Source organism: Canis lupus, chromosome 3 (assembly GCF_011100685.1).
Source record: "Canis lupus familiaris isolate Mischka breed German Shepherd chromosome 3, alternate assembly UU_Cfam_GSD_1.0, whole genome shotgun sequence".
NCBI classification, from domain to species: Eukaryota; Metazoa; Chordata; class Mammalia; order Carnivora; family Canidae; genus Canis; species Canis lupus.
Window position 1 is genome coordinate 9,758,750 of NC_049224.1, and position 20,171 is coordinate 9,778,920.

Here is a 20,171-nt window from a genome sequence, read left to right on the forward strand (position 1 = left end):
CTCCAGGATCACGACCTGAGCTGAAGGCGGCACTAAACCGCTGAGCCACCCACGCTGCCCTTAAACTGTCCTTTAAGTCGAGCATCCAAAGATCTGTGTGATAGAATCAAAGGAGCATCACCAACTGGTGAAGACAAAATTCAAGGTGCCTTTCCAAGCTCTCTTTCAGTATAAGAATGAAATCAGCTTACAAGAGTAAAATCGGGTGCCGGCACTTTGTGAGGCCCTGGAGCTTCATTTGGAAAGAAAAGGACATCAGATTCTCTCCCTCTTTGGCAAAGCGCATGTGGCGTGTTAGCAGGGAAGACAGGCAAATCCAGGACGTGCTCAAAAATATCAGAAAGATATTTGGTAGTAAGGGCTTTTCTGAATTATTTAGTATCTCAAAAAGGCACATTAAATGTGATCATTCCACTTTTCTAACCTTTCTTCCCATTTAGGGCTGTAGAGGGCCATCACAAATATGTTCATGGAGAATATGATAGGGAATTATACTTTCGCTTAACCTCAGGATACCGAAAAGCCACCTTCACTTAATTATGTTTATAAAGTTGTTAAGATGACTTAAGCTTGACAAGTAGTGCAGATTGGAACATCAAGTCTAATATGTTTTACTCACTTGTGGAACAGCATGTGGTTTAGATTGCCTACTGCATGGCAACTGAGCTCTTGTGAATTTACCATCATAAATTCGCCTAATAGGAATTCATGTCATGGGGGTGTATGAAGATAACAGCAAAGAATATTTTTAGACAACAGGTTGAATTAATATAAATGACACTTTGAGCCCTATACTAGGACAGCACATGCTTATTGAAGACAATATTCCTGAATATGTGGTAATTTACTGAAAATAATTTTACCAGGCATTTTATCTTTTTTTCCTCAACCTGATGAAAAAAAAAAAAATGCTTGTTCCCTGTTCTTTTTATGTGCACTACTGTAGGAGTGGATGTTTCATATTTATTTTTCATTTGTCCGTTAATTTTTTCCTCTTCAGGTGTAATCTAGCCCCTGTGGTGGAGTTTGCTGCTGATGTGGGAACTAAATCAGATTTTATTACCATGAATCCATCAGTTGTACAAAGAGCATTTGGAGGCTTTCGGAATGAAAGTGACAGAGAAAAATTTGTGCATAGACTTTCTATGCTGAATGACAGTGTCCTTTGGATCCCTGCTTTCATGGTCAAAGGAGGAGAGAAGCACGTGGAGTGGGTTAATGCATTAATCCTTAAGAATAAACTCAAAGTGCGAACTGCCTATCCATCATTGAGACTTATTCATGCTGTCAGAGGGTAAGTGTCTGGAAAGGACCAGTCTGTCCTTGGCACAATGGAACACATAACTAAATATTTTCCGGAGACAGGAGGGAGCCTCAGTAGAATCTCCCAATGGATATATGTTTCCACTTTTATATATATATATATACACACACACACTACTCTCTCCACTCCCTTGAATTTTGTTTGTGTACCGTATTATTTTAGCTCATTCTCTTTCTTGAAAAAGCAAATATTTGAACTCGGCACTCATTTATGTCTGCTCATGAACAAATTACTGGTTTTATGTTTTGCTGTGTTAAAGAATAGTAAGGATTCATAGTAAAATTGATGAATCTTGGGTAAGAAAACTACCAACAGAAGTGCTAAATGGGTACTGGGCAATATTGTGGAAGCATAAATGTTAGATATATTTAAGGAGCAATTAAGCCCCATCTGTAGTTAAGAGGCCTACCCGAGATAGAGAAGGCTCACTGACGTGACATGCCTTAATGCTCCCTGCCTCCACCCCCGCAGTCACAGATGCCATGTTTATGAATTAAGTCAACTTTTCCCTTTTATTAATACAAGCCCAGATGCAAAACCTAAGAAATGGATTTTTATTTAAAAGCAGCAAGTGACCAAAGGCCAAATTCTCTCATGCATATGTATAAATGTGTAAAATACATAATACAAAGAGAAGCAATGATATATACTTATTGAATATCTAATGAGTGTCAAATATTGGAGAAAGAAAAATAAAGAAGGCTGATCACTGCTTTAAAGAAATAAAATAAAAATAAAGGAAAGCATAGAAAAAATAAAAATAAAGGAATGCATAGGTTTCGCAGTAGAAACAGACACATATACAACTAGCTAGGACACAAACACATGGTAATAGTGTAGAATTTTTTCGTCATATTAGCAAAGAAAAAAGTCTAACATTTGAACTAGACTTGAAAAACAAAATAGCCATTCATCAGGGATAAGAGAAGGAGTCAGAGACCGGGACAGAGAGATAGAGATGGTGACAGAGAAAGCCAAACACAAGGAAATACTGTTGCATTATTAGAGTGAACCGAGACAAGGAAATGATTAAGTATATGCTTAACTTGCAGAATAATGGAGTCCACTGTGCAGCACTGAAATACAAAGCTGGAAAAATAACTTGTGATATGGTTAGGAAGAGAATGAATTTTGTTTGTTTTAGTTGCATAAAGTACAGTTATATGTATGAATTTAGGAGAGTAAATCTTGGAACAGATGACTCTGCACTGGCAAGAAGGGGCACTAGCGGTGTGAAGACCAACTAGACCTCTTGATTGAGTTACTCATAAGATGATGAAGACGTAGGGCATAATCAGGGGCCGTGTAAGGAAGGGCAAGTTCAAGGGACCGATTAAGTAGAATGGTTGTAAGTTCTAAGAGTAAAGAGGTCTTGAAACCCAGAGTTAAAATTAGTCTGCTTCGTGTACTATAATTGGGACTGAGCTAAGGTGGTTTTGTTTAGTTTTGTTATCATGATACTTTCCTTCCGGGATTTACCATTTCCTTGTTTAAGACTCAAGACAGTGTCTTGGACTGGGTTTTCTGTACACAATTAAATTGCATTCTTATAATTAGATCATGGTTATTCAGCATTCATTCTTTTCATGTTTGACATGAAGCTTCAACAAAGTAAGATAAAATATATTCATTTGGAGGATAAGTAGTTTTTTTTTTTTCTTTTAGTTACAAAGATTCCTAGTAATCACAATTTGACTCTGAAGGAAAGAAAATGTATTTTTAACAGGGTAACTTTATAAATCACTGTCCTAAGAACACAACTTATTGTCTGGATGTGTTAATGCTGAATATCATTTGAGTGTGAGAAGATTCTAGAGATAACGCTCTATCTTATTGTCTGGTTCTATACCCACACACTCTGACACACACCTATGCACATATACATACACACTCCAGTGAGAGCTTATTAAGATTCCAAAACAAATATTTTGAAGTAAGTACTCATTGATTATAGGAAAAACTGATAAAATTTAAGATTGCTCTGATTTAGTACGATTTTTAATAGACAGTTTTTTAGAGCAGTTTTAGGATCACAGCAAAATTGAGAGGGAGGCACAGAGGCTTCCCACACATTCCCTGCCCCCAGGTGTGCAGAGTCCCATCATCAAGATCTTGCACCAGAGCTGGACGTTGGCTACAGCTGATGAGCTGACACTGACCGGCTTTATCACCCAAAATCCATAGTTTACAGTTCATGCTGGGTTTGCACATTCTGTGGGTTTTGGTAGATGCATGATAACAGGGAGTCACCATTACAGTATCATGCAGCGTAGTTTTGCTTTCCTAAAAGTCCTCTGTGGTCGGCCTGTCATCAGTACCTCCCCACTAATTCATGGCAAGAACTGTTTGTTTACCGCCTCTATTGTTTGCCTTTTCTCGAATGTCACGTGGTAGGAATCGTACAGCACGTAGTCTTTTCAGATTGGCCTCTTGCACTCAGCACTTCCTCCATGTCTTTCCGTTGCTTGACAGCTCATTCTTTTTAGTGCCGAAGAATATTCCATTGTCGGCCTGTGCCAGTTTATTTGTTCACTCACCTGTTGCTTCCAATTTTTGGCAATGATGAGTAAAGCTGTGATGTACAGCTTTGTGCGGGTTTTTGGGGTGGCCTTAGTTTTCAACTCATCTGGGTAAATACCAAGGAGCACGATTGCTGGATCTTATGTTAGGAGTATGTTGAGTTTTACAAGAAGTTGCCAAACTGTCTTCCAAAGTGGTTGTACCATTTTATGTTCTCGGCAGTGATGAAGAAGAGTTTTTGTTGCTCCACATCCTCTCCATTTGGTGCTTTCAGTCCTGGATTTCAGCCATTCTGATAGTTAAGTAGTGATAATTTCATTGCTTTTTTAGTTTGCACTTCTCTGATGACATATGATGGAAGGTATCTTTTAATATGAGTATCTGCCATCTTTATGTCTTCTCCAATGACAAGCGCATTGAGGTGTTTGGCCCACTTTTTAGTCAGGCTGTTGGTTTTCTTACTGATGAGCTTTAAGAGGTTTTTGTATATTTTGATTAGAACTCCTTTATCAGGTATGTCTTTTGCAAATATTTGCTTCCAGTCTGTGGCTTGTCCTCTCATTTTCTTGACAGACTCTTTTGTAGAGCATGAGTTATTATTATTATTTTTTAATGAAGTCCAGCTTATCAATGATTTCTTTCATGGGTCATGCTTTTGGTGGTACATCTAGAAAGTCATTGCTAAACCCAAAGTTATCTAGATTTTCCTCTATGTTATCTTCTTAAGATTTTTATAGATTTACATTTCACATTTAAATCTATCATCCATGTTAATTTTTGTGACAGGTTTAAGATCTACGTCTAGTTTCTTTTCTTAATATGTGATTGTCTAATTGTTCTAGCACCATCTGTTGAAAACAATATCTCTGGGACACCTGTGGGGCACACAGCAGAGGTTTCAGCACATGCAGCCTGGGTTCTCCCAGCAACCTCCAGTGCAAGATAGCACGAGGAGAATATTAAAAAAAAAAAAAAAAAAAAAAAAAAAAAAGACTATCTTTACTCCATTATATTACCTCTGCTTCTTTCTCAAACATTAGTTGACTGTATTTGTGTGGATATATTTCTGGGCTCTTGACCTGTTCTCTTGATCTATTTGTCTGTTCATCACCAACATCATGCTGTCCTGATGATGCTAGCTTTACAGTAAGTCTTGAATCAGGAAATATCAGTCTTCTAAATTTTGTCTTCCTCATCAATATTCTGTTGACTATTCTGGTCTTTTGCCTCTCCATATAGGTGTTGGAGCTAGTACTTTTGTTCCCTAAATTCTGTTTTCTATATTTCTCCATTCATTATCAATGTCAAAACACAAAATAAGAGGAATTGTTGAAATGGAGCATGTTCAATAAATTAGAATACAGATAGAGTTGTACATGATTAACAACTGTGAATTCAGGTCTTTTACAGATTTTTCTAAATAAGGAAAAAGCAGAGTTTTTTTTTTAACAATTAGTTCATCAATACTCTCCTTTTATGTTTTGTCTTAGCCACTTTTCTATAACCATTATAAATTACTTCACTTAATTCCTAAGCATTTTATTCCAAAGAGTAACAAGGCAAAACAAGCTTCTGACCACTGGTGAAGTTAATGGTATATATGTTTTGATGAACTGTGCTTTAGGTGTTTTTACCAAGACTTATTTTGAATTCTCCAGGAGGAACTTACCTTGTTACTTTACTCCTCATATATCTACATTCTCCCCCTCAAGGGACAAGTACATTGAATTCTAAAAACTGTGACCCAAGTTATAAAAGTAGTTTCAGAGTTGCCTTTCACCTTTCAAATACGTTGGAAATTTGTACACATGGTGTATGTGAAAAGTAATTTCACTCAAGGGATTAATGAAATCAACATATTAATGCATGCAACATAGCATTTCAACATAATGTTTGTGCCCTACAAAGCTACTGAAACTCTGAAGGAAAATAAGGAAGTGTGAATGCTGATGATACAGAGATTCACATGATATGAAAGCAAGAGCAAACTCCCGGAAGGTCTGTTCTTTAAGTAACTGTTTTACATCTCTCTGAAACACTGTGGTTAATAAAAATTCAGGAAAATAGTGTAGAGAATTTCATAGCCTCTGTTGATTACTGGAGTGTTTTGTCTCTAATAGTTTAGAGCACCTAGTCCAAGCAGTTTACTGCGCATAATCACTGTGTTAAAATGTGAAGGGCCTTACAAGTACTACAATTACAAGTAGAAAGTCTAAATGATTTGTAAAGCAAAAGGTTCTTGAACACAAAGAGAGTCATTTAGATAGTTTTCATATTGTCAGGCTTCATTATTTAAACTTTTTCCCCCTCTGAAAATGATGATGGGTTACTAACTTTAAACATCTATTTAATTGTAGGGCTTTTTTTTAAGCTCTAAAAACATAACCATCAGTCATAAAACTCAAAGAGACTTAGATTATGTTTTAATGAATGGTCATTCTTCCCAAGCCTTATTAAATAAAATGTGAGGAAAACAATATAGCCGGACTCTAATTTTAATACAATCTTACAAAATAACGAAAGGGTAATCTAATGGGGACAAATAAAAGATATATTTACAAATTTAGGAGACTACGTGAATGTATTCAGCTGGTTTGGGGTTGCAGGTTTTCCTTTGGCATTTCTTCAAAAGCTACACATTATTATATATTTTTATTATTATTTTGTAATTTTCCTTGTGAAAAATTGAACAATTTTCATAAGACTTTAAGAATGAAAGGGGGCAGTTTGAAACTTTAAAAATTACAAGATATAAAAAAAGTCAAGAATCTTTTACATTTATAATAAAATTATCAAGGACAGCCTACACTATCCTGAAACAAACATTTAACCCAATGGTATAGTTTAAGATGCTATTTATACCATTTTATTTTTATACTATTTTAAATTACTATATAAGACATATAAAAATGTTTTTTTTAGAAGATTTTATTTATTTATTTATTTATTTAAGAGAGAGAGTACATTCATGAACATGGGTGGAGGAAGGGAGGGAGGAGCAGAGGCAGAAGGATTCTACTATAACAAAAATAATGTGTCCTATTTTGTCACTGCACCCTGATTATTTGTCTTAATATCAATATTCATCCAACAGGAACTCTCCTATCATTAAATTGATAAACAGATACTTTGTATTAATCAATATGAACACTTATATTAAGGATTTGCTGCTCATTATTGAGATTAACAAAAGTATGTAATGTTCTGTGTGTTGATAATTCTAAAGTTATCCAACAATTTTGTAAACATCCTACCCAAAATGATTTTTAAGAGAAGGATATGTTCAATTCATGTAGATTTTCAAAATTTTTTGAGTTCTAGTTATGACTTTTGTTCTTTATCTTTTAGTGGAGAATATATATGCTACCCTTATATTTGACAAATATTCCAAATATTTCTTATTTAAAGGATAATTTATATATATGCTACCCTTATATTTGACAAATATTCCAAATATTTCTTATTTAAAGGATAATTTAACAACCACAAAAGAAATGTACAAGTTTGAGGAACATTGACTACATGACTGCTTTAAATTTGCTTGGAAGTTTTAATTTGAAATGGTTGGTATACCCCATGACTTGCAGCAGTGTTTCTCAAATTAGGGCTCACAGATGTATTTTGCAGGTTCTGAGAAAATGTTCTTGTTCTCTTTAAAACTTATTTCTACGTTGATCTGAACTGAGAACACTGGCTTAAGAATTTTCAAGAATTATTTAGGGAGTTGAATATACAAAGAAGGTCAAAGAAAAATTTTAATCCCGTCCGTGGATAAGACTGTTAACATCCTTCTGGCTTCAATGTGTATCTTTTAAAATGGGGGTATTGACATAAATAATCATTTAGATTCTTTTAGGTGCTGCGTGTCACTAGTTTTGTGTTTCAATTGTTCTTACTCCAGTAAATATTCAAAGCACCGTGATACACGTTAGTGCTTAATTTTTACAAACATCCTCAGAAATGTCTTCTCTTAACCTAAATAAAATGTTTCATTTATTTTTGATCATCACTTACAAAATATGTAATATAAAATATAATACACTATTAAAAATTAGTATATAGTATATGATATACAAATTGTATTCCACGGAAGTTGCTTTGCTGGACATTTTTCATGTCAAACACAGTGCTGATAATACACTGGCTTTGCTTATAATGATAATACATGTTGATTCATGTTCAACTTGTCATTACTTGAGATTTTCAAAAATTGGTGTGGTTTTGCCATGCTTGATATATAGCAAAAGTTTCCCACTTTATACTTATTTCGTTGGTATTTATTGTGCTATCTTGAATTTATTCTTAGTAATTTCATCTAGTTTGGGAAGATAGCTTTCTTTTGCACTATTCCTGTCAGTGACTAAAAAACTTTTGAATTATTTCCTCTTATTCAGAATATAAGATGGTATTTTCAATTAATCTGCATATTTCATGAGCAGTATACTTCTTCCTTTTTGTCATTAAGTAAAAATGATGTATAATAATCGGGTATCACTTAATATACCCTCTTAAGTTTCTCAGGGTTTTGATGAATCATTGATGTTTTTCTTGGGCAGGTAACCCCTAAATTAGCAGACTGTGGGTACTTCATTCACAATTTAATGATCAGGGTCATAATTCCTAGCTCAAGGTTTAAATGTAGAAATAATACAGAAATTGATTTGCAGAAATCAAATCAAATGACATCTCTAGCTCACCTCTTATCTGTATGATTGTCATTCTGTTCTAAATTTTTCATTAGTCAACTCTATCTTATTTATTTTTATTTATTTTAGAGAAAGAGAGAAGTATGGGGAGGTAGAGGGGGAGAGACAGAAGGGGATGGAGAGGGACAAGCAGGCCCTGCACTCACAGTGTGGAGCCCAAAGTGAAGGCTGGATATCATGACCCTGAGATCTTGACCTAAGCCAAAATCAAGAGTCAGATGCTTAACCAACTGGGCCACCTAGGCACCCCAAAGTATACATTTTTATTGAAAGAAAAGAAGTACACAGTAGTTGCCTTGTTATAGTGTATGATTTTTTTTGCCTTAATGTTTTTATTTGAATATAGTCAATAGTGTTATGTTAGTTTCCATGTACCACATAGTGATTCTACTTCTCTCTACATTATGTGATGCTCCCAAGTTTAGCTCCCACCTGTCACCATCCAGTACTATTACCAGTATCATTGACTATATTCCCTATGCTGTGCCATTTGTTCCCATGACTTAGTAATTCCATAACGGGACCTGTATTTTCCACTCCCAGTAGAGTCTCCAACAAAAGTAGAGACTGAAATAGACCATTCTCAGGAAATATGAGTTCATCACTGTTATTTAAATGGACTAATTTGGAATATTGGACAAATTTAAAGTTCCACAAGGGAAAGTAATTAAAAAGAAACAACTGTGAAGATCATGACATTCAATCCAAATTTTTTCTGAAAATGGCTTACTTGTTTTAAATTTGGGTGCATGCCAAAAACATTTCCAAATGGTTTCTATTTTGATCAATGAGCAACACAGCCGTAATATTTCTTTTAAAAAAACATACATCTTTGTTTAATGTTTTTGGGTAGCTAAACTACTTCAGAATAGTTATTTTAAACCTCATGATATTTCCATGATGGAATATTTCTTCCCTTGCTGGAGATGCTGATACTTACCCTTCTGGTGCTGCAGTGTTTTCTGAAATCATAATCCAGTTACCCTTGTGTCACAGTATTATTTCCTAGCAGCTCCTATCATTTATATTTCATTGTGGAATGTGAACATATAAAATGTTTTATATCTGAGAAATCACTCACAGGTGTGTGGCTCAAAAAAGTAAGCTATTGGAAGCACAGCTGCCTAGCTGCACTTGGCCAACGTATTTCCTAATTCTTGGTTGTTTCTCATTGAGACTGAAAGGTTCTGCAGGATAACTAGGATGGCTTTTGAGTAGGGAGGAAGCCTTCATGGCACCCAGTGACAATGACATATCCTAATTTTTCTCCCCTTGTTATGGATTTTGCTCTTTTCTCCCTCTGAATCATTTCTGTTCTTTCTTCAAGTCTCAAAGTTAAGTTCCAACTGGGCAAAATTCCTCACTCTCATCCCTTTTTCAGAGATTGATGGATGTTTTTTCTCTATTCTCTTTACAAAAGATTTATGTCTCCAATAGGACAGTAATCAGAATGCATTATTATTGTTCGCTTTGTTCTCTATGTTGTACATCTCATAATCAGCAAAGACTGATTTATCTGTCTCTTCATATAACTAAAAAAAAAGGATGAAAGCCCTGTATTAATTATGGTAGGGGCTGGGGCACAGGTGCAAAGGAGTAGATAATGTGTTATGAAAAAGAAAAAGTTGTACCAAAGAAAAACTTTGATGTCTGATTCAGGGTTAGTTCTTTAGAGCAATCAAAAAAGCAGGGCTTCAAGCTGGATGGAGGAAGCATTTTTTTTTTAATCAGTCTGGGTACCACAGGAAATCATATTTACCATTTAGCTTATGTGGAAACAGGAGAACCATGCCAATAAGGAAGGCTTCAATCTCAATAGAGATCGCTTATCTTCCCGGCAATTTATTAATTAATCAGCTAGTATATATCAAGAACCAACTTATGCCTGGTACCTGAATAATTGTAAATCAATGCTTACCAAATTGTACCTGCCTATGGTATTGTTAGAATGAAAATGTAAGAGTAAGTTCTGATTAAAAAGTAAATGAACCATAATAATGAAGTGAGACACTTAAGGGCATCCAGAATGAACATCTATAAATTCATCCTGGCCACCTGAGAAAGTTGCCTTAGTTCCGTAATTTAGTGACTTAGCAACTTAGAGTTATTTCTAAATCATTATCTGAGCATTATCTTTTAAAATCTGTATTGCGTGTATATATGTGATTTTTTAAAATATTAATTTATTATAGTGTTTCCTAGAAGAAAAAGTGACTATTTTAAACACTTTAGCCAGGAAAATAAATTGATTTTCATTTTTTAAATTCCAAGACTGAAATTTAGTATTCAGAACAAATGTTTATACTGCTATATTTAAGAGCTACAGGAAAAATTCATAAATTTCATAGGTTATATTCATTACATGCTTTTGGCTGTTTATTGCCTTTCTACTTTCCAGAAAGTAATGAGTGGTAGAAAGTGTATAAATACTCTTAGAAATTCCCTTGTTTCTGTGACCTTTCAGGAAAAAAAAAAAAAAAAAGAGGAACATTGATCAATATGCAAACTATGTATTGAATTAATCTGCATAAAGCTATTCTCATTTAAGTTCAGATGACTGGGAATTTATTATATTCAGAGATTTCTTATATACACTAAAATAATTGTGAATTTAAAATAAAAAGCAAATTTATAATAATGAAATTTTAAACAGTGAGCATGACTAGATACTGAGTTTGCCAAGGAAGGTTATTGAATCAACTACTCCATAAATCTTTAAAAATTTATAGTTTCTTATTTCCATAGAATAACTTAGATGTGGTTTAGCTTGAAGGGAATACTTTAGATTGAGTGTTTCTGTATGATTGATCATAGTCAATCAACTAACTATAGCTCCTAATATGGTTGATTAGATGATAAATCTCAGGCTACAATTTCCAAATTATGGCTTAGATATTTGAAATGCCAGCTGGTACCAAGATACCAGCAGTATATGAGAAGAGAATAAGGCAAAAGACTTGGGACTTGGGTACTAGAATTTTCATGTAGGAAGCACGTTATTGACAGAATCTGTTGCATATTTAGAAGGCTCATGTGACAGCATACCATCATCCCTTTTGGCAAGAGATCAAGGAAAGGGTCGCCTCTCCCTTTTCTCTCTTCTCAAAGGCCTTCCCCCCAAATCATTTAAAAATCTGGGTGAGTGAAAAGTATACTGTATCAGAATAAGGACTTTGACTATAAGATATTTTTAAAATCCTTTTAACAATTCATTTTAGTTATGGGTTTAAATAAAAACCAAGAATTGGAAAGCATGCTGTCCAGGAGCAGGCTAGAAACTATTTTCTAGATTCCACTCAGAGCTATATACCTTGGATTGACTTCTCATAAATAAGCCATTTACATTTTTACAATCCATAGATGAAGTAAGCCAAGAACAATATTCAGAGAGACAAGAGAAGGAGCAAAATTATGGAACCCTAATAAAAACCAATATTCAGTGGTAGGAAGGGAAACCACACTGCAGAGGTCAGTCCCATAATTCTGCAAGCTCGCCCTCCCCGATGTGCATCCCAGACAACCAAGGGCTATTCTCTGTCCGCCACTAATATGCTGAATGGTGTTTCTTTTATGCATTAATAAATGAATGTGTTCTCCCTTCAAGGGCTTGTGGTTCAATATGGTTTTCTTAAGACTATATTTAAACACAATATATTTGTTGACATATGTGGGAAGTAGCATTTAACAGCTTATTTTGAGAACTAATCAAATTACATTATATGAGTTATAAATTCTTAAACTTCTTTTCAGTGTTCATTTCACAGTCATTTTCTTCAAATAGTGTTATGCTGGTGCTGTCACACCAGGGGCCTAAATGAAGATAAAATCCTGAACTATTTTCTCAGTTCTTAATTTTCCTAATCTTAAGAAAAGAGAAGTTCTATTATATCTTAAGAACTCTAGCCTTCTGCATGTTGTACACCTGAAACTAATATGTTATTGTATAATAACTATACTGAAATTAAAATAAAAAAACATAAAAACAAAGTCAATCCCTCCCCCCCCAAAAAAAAAACAAAACAACACAACACAAACTTTAGCCTTCTGATACACCATTGTTACTCAATAATTTAGGGTCCTATCTAGATGGTTGAATTTTTATATGTGCCTTGAAGGCTTTCTCATTCCTCAAAAGATCTTACTTCTATATAGTTTGAACAGACTCTAGTTTCAGTAATAACCATCTAAACTTCACATACTCAGGAGAGAGAAGATAAAGTAACTTAGATAAACAGTAAGGCATATATAACTGATAGCTAATTCTTACCTAGTGACAAATAAGTTGTTGGGAATAAAGGAAGTAGTCATGAATAGACTTGGGAAATTTGGGCAGTAAGAAGTGGGAAAGATGTGGGTGTAGTAAGACTGCTGATTTCTAGCCTCCTGTTGCTCCTTACTCTGCATCTTTATTCAGCTGGATCATAAAATTAGGCATTGCAGTTAAGGTCAGCACCAAAAAATCGTAGGTGACGAATCACTGCGCTGTTATTGGATAAATGCCTGCTGCTTGCTTGTTTTCACATGAGTTTGCAGAGACCTCGTTACCTCAGCAGTGGGATTATTTAGCTAGGTTTCCTGATTAAGTTTTTCTGGACAGAATATCAGCCAAATGCTAGTATATAAAGAGCTAAGTTGTAGTCACTCAATCCTATCCTGCTTCCACTTTCGTCCTCTAAACCGTCACCCAGTGACCATGTGGGTAGGCAAATGGAATGTGTTACAGAGAGAGAATGGGCTGGCAGTTGCTATCTTATCATTAATTTCTTATTTTTACTAAGAATAAAGTGGTCTTGTTTTGGGAAGTATACATTTTCATTGTCAACACCAAATTGTTGGCATAATGAAAGTATGGTTCATGTTGCTCGCCCCATTCTCTCATTACTCAGTTGGAGCATGCTCTTGAAGAAAATATTGCCCTTTGATGCCACTCCAGGGACAATAAAAGCAGTAGAAGAATCCATTTGTCTTCTGTAAAAAGTAAAGTCACAAAGTGATAGTGTAATAAAGGAATTCGGAATTCTTACGTACTTGGACTGCATAGATTCCATTGAATGAATGACATAGATTGAGTTTCCTTGGCCCTTATAACATTTCAGAGCAAGTTGCCAAAATTAATTAGGCTTTAGTACCAAATAAATGAATTCAGAATAGAGCTTCCTTGTTTCAAATATACAGTGGTATTTGTGCCAGTTAAAAACACGGACAAAATTAAATAGCTAAAACACTCATGTGACATCTAGATATTCTTTATGTAATATAAATGCAAGGGATTTATATTATACTGTTAATATTTTTGATAATTTTATTTAATAGGAACTTTCTTTTCTTTTCCTTTCCTCCAGTGGAGCTGACTTAAAGTAAAATTATTACCTGAAGCTAAAGTTATGGTTTTGCATTTTATCCCCTTGATCTTATTCCTCTCAACAGAACTCTGCAAACTTTCTACAGAAATTCTTTTATAGCCACATATAAAATTTTCCCAATGTGACAAGCTGATCTTACATTAAAATCTATTTTTTCAGTACTTCTTGAGGAAATTGTGCAGTCTTACGTGAATGTTAGTACCATTTTAAAATAACTAAAGAAACCGTGTTGGTGTAGGTTGTGGGCACCTTCGTAAACCTCTTTTCTTTGTTTTTGCTTCTTAATAGTCATCATTTTAAAAATATATTGAAAGGCCCTGATACTTTGTAAAGTCCATATGCGTTGCAGTCAATCCGCCAGCAGATCCACATTAATAGAAGTCACTACTAGGAAGAATCAGTGCTGCTATACACATTTCGTAGTTTATTCAGCTGGCAAATATTTTCTCTGTTTCTTTTTTCTCCAGACCAGATGCCTACAACAAAATTGCTGTCAGTTTCAAAATTAGTAAGCGGATTATTTTACAGAAAATAATTAACACAGAATATGTTTCATACAAATATTGTAGTAATACACATTGGCACGCCTAGTAGACAGAATAAAAAATCAACTACAGAATCTTTCACTTAAAAAGTTTTTGTGGAAGGAGCAAAATACTTTAAATCACATAATTCCACACATGGCAAAAATGAATAAATGTGTTTCTGCACATTCACTCCTTCAGCAACATTTGTACAGGGGCTGAGCTAGGCTGGGGCTCCGGAGAAGACAACAAAGCATGGGCTTCCTTAAGTAACGGAATCCCCACTTACATGATCTAGAGGTTATGTAAGGACAGGACAAGGTAACTTGGGAATGTTAACCTAAGGAATTTGGCAAATGCTTGGAATACGTGAGTGGGGTATGTGAGTGAGGTCATTGAGTAGAAAGGCACAATAGAGTTTCCAAGCAGAATTAAAGGTCACCTGAGAGTATAAACCAAGAATTCACAGCTCTGCCTATTTGCAAGTTGTATCAGTTATCTACTGCCAAACAGTCCTTTTTTGAAAGACCTAAATATAATGACTCCAGTATCTACAGCTTGATTCAAAAAAAATTTTTTAACCAGAGTCCCAGTTTATGAAAAGCTTCAGGATCTAAACAATGCTTCTGCATGCTAAAGGTGATAAAAGGAAACAGTTATACAACTACTGAAATGAGTAACCTGTTTAGAAATAATTCAAAGTGACAGAATGAAATTATGTTCAAATAGATTTATGAATCTCTCTTCTTCCTCCACCATGATATATGGTGGATTTGACATTTCCTTTATTCCGGTTTTCTCATTTAACTTGGCGTGCACAGGAACTAAGTCCTTGGATTTCTCACTGTGCGTGAGACCCTGAATATGACAATGAAGAGACAGACTGTGATTGCAAATAGATTAGGTGGAGGGCAGGGACTCACTGGAGAATAAAACAGGAAGAAGCAATTACAAGAGAAAAGGGTGACACACTGGACAAACTATTCTTGTTTTATTTTTTGCATCTATGTAATAGGAAAACTTTGGAGGTTGGTTTTCTTATATCCTTAAGTAACTAAGCACAAGCATGTGACAAGGGCAAATGAGGCGATCCACCACAAAGAGACCCAGACAGATCAAACTATTGAATAGGATAGTGCCCTGACTGGTCAAGAGCTGAGGGAAGCATGAGGTTTCCTTTGTAGCAGTTGGTGTTAGGAAAGAACTTTGCATTGCCCAAGCATTGTGACTCATGAACTGCGTGGGGAATTTGACATCCCTCCTCAATGTTCTGGACCTTTTAACACTTAGGCTTGATTGGGGACTTTCTAACCAAGCTGATTTGATGGTGATATTACGGAACATATTCATAACTTGTGCTTGATCCCATTACAGTAACACATTGAGACAAGTTTCATAGTTTCTTCGAAAATCCCCCATCTTCGACCCTGATGTAAGCTCACCATGTAATTTATATATGTCCATCAAGAAGTTCTACCTTCTGCTTTGGATTTCTTTAAAAATAGCCCTATGATCCTCCCTAAAATGAGTAGAGAATGTTTGAAAATGTTGGGGGAAAAAAAGGTGTGGAGAAAATTCATAACTGCTTAGAAAAACTTACATCCACTTGAAAATCATTGAAAATTCTTATTTCACGCATCATTTTTTTTCTGAGTCTCACTAATAAAACCATACTAACATAATAAATACACAAGTAAAAGATCAGGAATATTTTAAAATTTTAGGTGTAGCAAAAATATTTAAATGATATGAATAATCATTATATCACGTCTTCCTTATCCATTCATCAGTTGGTGGAGAGGCAGCTGAGGGATAGGCTAAATAGGTGAAAGACACTAAGGGAGGGTGCTTGTGATGTACACCAGGTGTTGTATGGAAGTGTTGGATCACTAAATTGTACACCTGAAAGTAATATTACGCTGTATATTAACTAGCTGGAATTTAAATAAAATCTTGGAGAAGAGAGTATATAAATATATTATCCATAGCTAATTAATATATATTGATTTTAGTGAACCTTCGATATAAACTAGTTAAACCTCTCCTTTTACAAAGCATGGTATTAAGTCCCAGAGTCCCATCTAATGAGATATTCAGTTAGTGGCAGAGCCAGAATCACTGGTTCCAAGGAGCAGTTCACTTTCCAGAAATATCTCTGTAGAAGAGTGTAGCTTTATATTATTATGACAGTTTTTATAATTCCTTTTTGATGTATTATTTTCAATATAATAATACCTATTAATTTATATAGCCTTGTATTCTTTGCCAAAATTGTATTCAGAAAGTGAATGCATTCCTATTTATATAACTTATCACAGATCTTGAGCTGTTTCTGGCTTGTGTTTCCTGGCCAGAGATAAAAAGATTATTTTTCATAAACAAGAAGAGGAAACACCTAAATAAACTGCCTATCTAGCTAAGGATTTATACCCTAACTTCAGACACAAGTTTTTAAGTAATTCTAAAATAGAATTCCTTTTTTTTTTTCAGCTCAAAAAACAGATAACATGAATCCTATAGCTGAGCTCTGAGCATTTCATTATATTTAAGTTCATTTATCTATTCAGGCTTTCAGCTGACATCTGCAGAGCAAAATCAAGATCTCTTCTAGAAAATTGATGGCGTGCCATATTATTTATGAAGCTCATGCCATCTAAATTTGGATTATTTTATTTTAAATAAAATTTGAAATACATTAAAGAACATATATTTGGCTAGAGAACAAGTGAAATTTGTACCAAAACAAACTATCAATTCTTGCATATTCTAAGGTGGTGAAAGTGTAGAGGAGTAAGTGATAATGTTTTTAGAGAAAGCCTTGTCAAGGTGGCTTAAACAATTTTTTTCTGGGAAGTTTAGTTGTGGACAACACAATGTCAGTATATTGCTCTTCCACAATTTGCTGAAATTACCTAGTGACAATTTTTTCTATTGTGCATATTGACTATCCTCTACAAAGCAAATATGCAGAAGGATATACCTAAGAAAAGTGCCAGAGAATATATTCTAAGTAACTACAATGTTGATGAGTTATACTTGAGTTCCTGGACTCAAATCTTCATATTAAGTCTTTATTTTAAGTTTGGGTTAAACAAATTGCCTTCTTATATAGATATGTAACCAAATGACATGTAGTACTTTGACTTTTAATTCAATATTTAATTTAACAGATTCTTTTTCTCCAGTACTTCCTGTTACTGACTCCCTCAGACACTAATGTTTGGACTGGAATGAGAAGAGTATAATTTAGATATTACTTCCGTCCAAAGTAGATTTTTAAAATATGTTGTTGACAGCATTTACTTGGCACTTATTAACGAATAAATAACATTAAACGTTAACGTTATAATGTTGGTCTTCATTAAAATCCCTAATTTCTTTCACTTCTCTTGTAGAAACACCCTATTGCTATTTCTGTTTCCCTTCCTGATTATAGAATACGGGTAGCAAACTTATGAGTAACAATTTGATTCCAGTCTACTGACTTGTTTAACAACACAGGTATTTAAAAATGAAATTTGTTGCCAACATTTGATAACCATCAGCTTTCACATAGAAATTTCATTTTTGGGGGCAGCCCGGGTGGCTCAGCGGTTTAGCGCCACTTTTGGCCCAGGATGTGATCCTGGGAACCGGGGATTGAGTCCCATGTCAGGCTCCCTGCTTCTTCCTGTGCCTGTGTCTCTGCGTCTCTCTCTGTGTCTCTCATGAATAAATAAATAATACCTTTAAAAATATATTTTTAAAAAATTTCATTTTTTTTTGTTGATCCTTTAAAAAATAGGAGGCTCTGGCAGCCTTTATATCTTCATGATAACTATGAACCACAGTCCGGTTGTTCTGTATTCATTAGTCTAAGGCATTGTTATCTAGTTCTTCAGAATCCATATAACCCTTGAGTCTCGTCCATTCTGACAATCAGCTTGATTCACTCATCCTGGTTTTCTGCTCCATTCAGCTCTTAACCATTAGTTTCTTATTCTACCTTTTGGGAGGAGAATGAGGTATAAATGTATATGGCAACTGATTCAGACAGTCTTAGACCTGGAGAAGACTTTTCATGTCTTCTAATCAAGAATCTCACTAAAAATAATGACATTAAAGCATATTTGGGCAGGTTAAATGAGATCCTAAGATCCTAAGCAACTTGGCATCAAGCATATATCTTTTGACACCAAATGTTCTGTTTTTTTCACTAGTTTCGGGAATTGATCATGAAATAGTTGTAGAAAATTACACAGTATTTCATTGATAGAGATTCTTTTCAAGCAGTGTGGCTAATAACTGTTTAAGAATCAGCTCCCTGGGAAAACAAACAAACCTGGATTATAGCATTTGCTGATTTCCATAGTGTAAATACTCCTACCATGTCCAATTTCAAGCTGCTGATGAGATGTCAACCAGCTTATAAAATTCAAGATTTAACAAGGGCCTTTGTGAATCAGTAAGAGCCAGCTCCAGCTCACCAGACTAAATGTGTGATTCAAGGAGATTCTTGTGTATATTACAGAGAAAATCAAGCATTAGCATACAGGCTTATTAAACAAAATCTTTTCTATCATATTGGCAACTCTATCCGAAATGTCTATCTCATTTATTTTCTTTTTATTGTAAATATTATCGCAGTTTAGATTGGCTGATGCAAATGCACTGACATCAGTGATATATAAAAGCAAAATCAATAACTTTTATAGAATTCATATTTTTCACTTACTATACTAATCAAAATAAGCGTGCATAATGGATATTTTATATAATCATCTCTAAAGTGAAGTCTCTGAATGTTATTGACTACAGAAAAATTACTCAAATTCTTTACCCTGCTTTTGAGTTTGACCTGTCTAAAATGCCTTTGAATAGCTTTTGGATTTTATGATGTCTGGCACAAATGAATATTTACTTTAAATCTATTTTTATTGACCTATACATTCATCATTTTTTTCTAAAATGTAAGAACTCCTAATCTCATTAATAATAGTTACGATACAGCAAAATTCTTATATGCCAATTTCTTTATTATAAATGCTTAAAACCTCTTTTTCAAGAAAAATAAATTTTTCCATTTTATTCTAGAAACTTAGTAGTTTGCTGTTGATTCGCACAGGTAAGAAACCTGTTTATTTACATAATTGGAAAATTCTGATTTTCTAACTATTTAACCAAAAACACCAAATGATATTAGGAAAAAATGATAGTAACTTATCTGAGAAAGCAAAATTATAATAGTGTTCCCCTTAATAGTAACTAAATATATAGGAAGAAAAATAATTTTTGGTCGAGGTTTTATACAGAAAACAAGTAAGTTTCAATACTTGATAATACATGACTAAAATATTATATAACAAATATGTTATATATTAAAATATACAGATATACAAATATACAAACATGGTTGTAAATCTGTGCATATGTGCATGTCTATTCCAGTTAATGCACATCTAATTCTATATCTAATTCCAGAACTCTAATACAGTATTTTATTGAACTAACTGAATTATTAATACAGAGTAAAATTCATTTCTAAATAGAAAAAAAAAGATATATGTGTGCAAAGTAGCAGTTCAGACTTTTAGGAAAAATATTCATTTCACTTGTGATATGTTATTGTAACTGTCAGGGATCTATTTCAGGCATGTTTTAAGTTAAAAAACTGAAATATCGTTTCTTCCTCATTCCATAATAAAAAGTACCTCAGCAGCAAAGAGAATTAGAGACCTTTTACAACACTTGAGAT

General features: G+C 34.2%; 1 protein-coding gene and 1 long non-coding RNA gene across 2 annotated transcripts in view; one reads left to right on the top strand and one right to left on the bottom strand.

The window, feature by feature from the left end:
• Window positions 1-20,171, top strand: part of ST8SIA4 (ST8 alpha-N-acetyl-neuraminide alpha-2,8-sialyltransferase 4) — a 93,068-nt gene that overhangs the window by 41,880 nt on the left and 31,017 nt on the right. Inside the window, exon 4 of the mRNA XM_038532244.1 lies at window positions 1,001-1,294. Within this exon, the coding sequence (XP_038388172.1) occupies window positions 1,001-1,294 (294 nt within the window). The remainder of the gene's footprint in view (window positions 1-1,000; window positions 1,295-20,171) is intronic.
• Window positions 13,322-20,171, bottom strand: part of LOC111095118 — a 36,546-nt gene continuing 29,696 nt past the window's right edge. The window contains exon 6 of the long non-coding RNA XR_005356614.1: window positions 13,322-14,389. This is a non-coding gene — a long non-coding RNA (uncharacterized LOC111095118). The remainder of the gene's footprint in view (window positions 14,390-20,171) is intronic.